Here is a 4,176-nt window from a genome sequence, read left to right as displayed (position 1 = left end):
GGGCCGGAGCGCGGTGGGGGGTGAGCGGCGGCGGCGGCGGGGAGCGTCGCGGGCTGGGCGGCGCCGCGGAGGAGGGGGTGGAGGAAGGGGAGGGGAGGAGGAGGAGGAGGAGGAGGAGGAGGAGGAGGAGGAGGAGGCCGAGGCCTGCCTGTCTGTTCGTCCGTCCGTCGGTCCGTCCGTCGGGATCCATTTGTTGCGGGCGCCTGCGAGGGCGCGCGCTCGGGGTGGGGGCGGCGCGGGGCGGGGCGGGCCGGGTGGCAACGCCGCGTGACTCGTAGGTGAGGACGCCGCGCGCGCCGCCGAGGAGCCTTGTTCCCGCCGCCGCCGCCGCTGCCGACAAGATGGCCGACGGGGAGCTGAACGTGGACAGCCTCATCACCCGCCTGCTGGAGGGTGAGTGCTCGCGGCCGCGGGCCGCTCGCCGTCCCTCCGCGCCGGGCCGGGCCGGGCGCCCGTCTGCGGGCGCGGCGGCCCTGCCGGGGGGGAGAGCGGGCCTCCGCGGGGCGCCCTGCTCCGGCTCTTTGTGCGGTGCCCTTGGCCGCCGCCGGGCGCCGGGCGGGACGGAGGGAGTTTCACGGCGACAAAGGCAAAGCGAAAAAACACACAGCCCCTGCCGGGGCGGGCTGGAGGCTCTGTTGTGCGTTTTCACCCGGTGCTGGGGGCACCGACTTCCACTCGCGGCAGGGAAAGCTGAGCCGCAGTTGGCCATTTGTTATCTGCCGTAAGAGAAGAAAAGATAGTGCATCTTGGATCGGGTCTGAGATGCGTGCGAGAAATAGGGAACGTGTGCGGACATTTGCCGGAGCGATCGGCCGAGGCTTGGGATCTCAGCATTTGAGCAGAGTTTAATAATTCTGCACAAAGTTTAGGCACGGTCTGCTGGAAAGCCTCTCCTGGGCTTCGGCAGCGTTTGGTTTCGGGCCTTGCTCGCGCTTTTATTGAAGAATTCTGGACTGGTGGGAGCGCGAGCAGAAAAGGGGGCAGAGAGATGGAGAGACCGGGGTTAAATGTATTCATCCGTGGCAGGACATTATTCACACAGCTAAAACACGGTCTCCGTCAGAAGAGATCCTTTTACCCTAAAATTTGCGTCGTCACTACTGGTTCTGTGCATGCCTGTGTGTGAGAGAGAAAGAATTTAAACCTTTATGAACAGTTTAGAGCCCTGTTTGTCAGACATCTTCGAGTGGATGCATATGTACTATTTGCTTTCAAATTACCTGAAGATAATTGTTCAGTACAGCGAAGAGGTTTGTACTTTCCTGGAAATTCACCAAACAACATTGTATGACTGGGAGGTGTATCCTCTTCTCAACTGAAGTTTGGTAGCTAAAACATCCATGTCCCTTCTGTAAATAAATGGGTGTATTTGCTGCAGACATTATTAAAGGCTTCGAGCAGAGTTGACTAAATAAGAAGCGAAAGTTTGCCTGCAGCTCTTTCTTAGGAACCCCTTCTTTGGTCGAGGTGATTCCCGGGAGGCCCCCTGGTGCTTGTAGCGTTCACAATTTGGGACTTCGTAGTTACTCGATAGGAACACCCTGCTGCTTCTGTGAGAAATTCGTTTGGAGCACAATTCTGCTTGAAATTGTACCTAGTTCTATAGAAGTATAGTAAATTTAAAAGCTTTATATCATGTTAATCTTCTGAAAAGTTTACCATTTCATTTTTATATGCTGTAAATTTCCCTGTTAATTTAAAGGGTTTGTTGTTGTTTTGGTTTTTCAAGATAGTATGTCTTTAACCCAGGCTGACCTGGAATTCACTATGTAGTCTCAGGCCGGCCTCGAACTCACAGTGATCCTCCTACCTCAACCTTTAATCCAAATGTTGGGATTAAGGCGTGTGCCATGCCTTTCTGAAGGGTTTTTGAAATCCATTTTTTTCTTTTTTCTTTTTTTTGTATTTTGTTTCTTTTTTTGCTTTCCAAATGTTCGCATACTTTATAGACATAAATAGTGGGTTTATTATTTTAAGATGTTTGATTTAGAACCCTTTAAATCAAATGCACTTTCATATAGTTGCAGATACTTAAACCACTAGTAGGATGAGGATTATTAGGGGGGAAAAGACACTGTGGGAAAAGTAGCCCAAGCGGTTTTATTGTTAGTATTTGGTTCTGGATTTAGATACTTTTGGAGTAAGATACAGTGTCCTTTTTTTAAATGTAGCGAGTGTTTATTGAACAACTCTGTGCCAGGCACCAGGAATCCAAAGATGAGATACAATCTCTTCACTCAAGGAGCTCCCAGAACACATGGCTTTTCAGCTTTTTCTTGCCCTCTTGTTCTTTCTGTATTGAACATACACTTAGTAAGTAGTTTATCGCTTACTTGTAACTTAATCTCACAGAATCCTCCCTGGGATTCTTTATCCCTCCACAGCTCTACCTGTCCACGCACTGTATGCAGACTTGGATTTTCTGGTAATTACTTTCAGTCTTACTTTTTTTGTCTGCCTTGGCTTTTCACGGATGAAATTATGTGTTCGTTCATTTAATTTGACTGAAATTCAAGTGATCAGTAAAGTTGCTTAGCAGAATACTTGGAGTTAGTGTGCGCTAAATGCAAGCAATCAAAACTTGACTGGTCACTCAAGGATACATAATTACAGATGGAGTACATCTCCAAAGATTCTGGTACAGCAAATGGCTACAACAAATGCACATTGTATTCTTGCAAAAATATAAAGTAAGTTTATACTGTTTGCTTGCCACAAATACAATATGGAAGAACGATGTGAGATAACATTTAAGGAATTCAGTACACTTAACCATTCCACAATGTATATGAGCTTAAGAGCCTCATGTTGTACATAAAGACATGCAGTTTTTATCTATCAATTAAAAACTGCTTTTGGTCAGGGATTTTTTTTTTCTTGTGGGTTTTTTGGTTTGCTTTTTTGGTTTTTCGAGGTAGGGTCTCACTCTGGCTTAGGCTGACCTGGAATTCACTATGTAGTCTCAGGGTGGCTTCGAACTCTCAGTGATCCTCCTACCTCTGCCTCCCAGTGCTGGGATTAAAGGTGTGCGCCACCACACCCAGCCCGTGGTTTTGTTTTTTGAGGTAAGGTTTCTGGCTCAGGCTGGCCTGGAATTCAGTATGTAGTTTCAGGGTGGCCTCAAACTCATGGCAATTCTCCTGCCTCTGTCTCCCAAGTGCTGGGATTAAAGGCCACCATGCCTGGCTCAGAGAATTTTGTTAAAGGAAAAATTGGCCAAAACTGATCTCATTTTAAAACTGTAGTTCAGGGACTGACTCAGTGGTTAAGGTGCTTGGATTTCAAAAACCCTTCAGAAAGGCATGGGACACAGTTGGGTGTATGCACATTTATTAGCTACTTGTTTTTATTAAAAAAGAAATAGTTTCTTTATTTGAGCGAGAGAGAGAAAAAAAGCAAGAATGGGCTCTCCAGGTCTTCCAACCACTGCAAACAAACTCCACATGCATGTGTCACCTTGTGACTCTGGCTTATGTGGGTCCTGGGGAATCCAACCTGGGTCCTTATGCTTCACAGGTAAGCTCCTTAACCACTAAGCCCTCTCGCCAGTCCTTTTATCTTTGTTTTTATAAGGCAGTCTCACTGTGGTCCAGGCTAACCTAGAATTCACCCTGTACCCCAGGCTGGCTTCCAACTCATGTCTCTCCTACTTTAGCTTTCCCAGTGCTGGGATCCAAGGGTGCCCTGCTGTGCTGGAACTCTAATAGCTGTATTTTGTGAGGGATTATTTTACAGGTTTTTATAGAGCCTTTAGGTCATTTAAATAAATTTATACTATTAATGAAAAACAAAATTACCAGAGCGTTATTTGGAAAGTGTATTTTCTTGGGTTAAGTTTTAGAACTAAAAACTTTACTATATTATGCCCATAGTGACCTGCTTATTCTTTTAAGGTTTCATAGTACTGATGAGATTCCAGCCACTTGGTGTGGGCAGCCCAGAAAATCCATTGAATTAGTTGTTTTCTACATAGGTAGGGGTGAGAATAGGAATTACCTGAGGGGAGGAAGCCAAAATGAATGGGTAAAGAGCGATTGGGGAAGTTAGCTCAGTGGTAGAGCAGTTGTCTAGCAAAGTAGACTCTGAAGTATTAGGAAGGAGGTTGGCATGGAGAACTGCTGCTGGGTGTTTAAGATAGGGCCAGCTCTGTTCCAGCTATAGACTTGGTCCACGTAT

General features: G+C 47.1%; 1 protein-coding gene across 1 annotated transcript in view; it reads left to right on the top strand.

Moving 5' to 3' along the window:
- Positions 1 to 278: 278 nt before the first annotated feature.
- The window catches only part of Ppp1cb (protein phosphatase 1 catalytic subunit beta), a 33,241-nt gene continuing 29,343 nt past the window's right edge, over positions 279 to 4,176 (top strand). Inside the window, exon 1 of the mRNA XM_045150551.1 lies at positions 279 to 393. Within this exon, the coding sequence (XP_045006486.1) occupies positions 342 to 393 (52 nt within the window). The 5' untranslated portion in view covers positions 279 to 341. The remainder of the gene's footprint in view (positions 394 to 4,176) is intronic.

The sequence above is a fragment of the Jaculus jaculus genome, chromosome 5 (assembly GCF_020740685.1).
Source record: "Jaculus jaculus isolate mJacJac1 chromosome 5, mJacJac1.mat.Y.cur, whole genome shotgun sequence".
Taxonomy (NCBI): domain Eukaryota; kingdom Metazoa; phylum Chordata; class Mammalia; order Rodentia; family Dipodidae; genus Jaculus; species Jaculus jaculus.
Note: the sequence above shows the minus strand (reverse complement) of the source record. Positions and strands in the feature narration are given on the sequence as shown.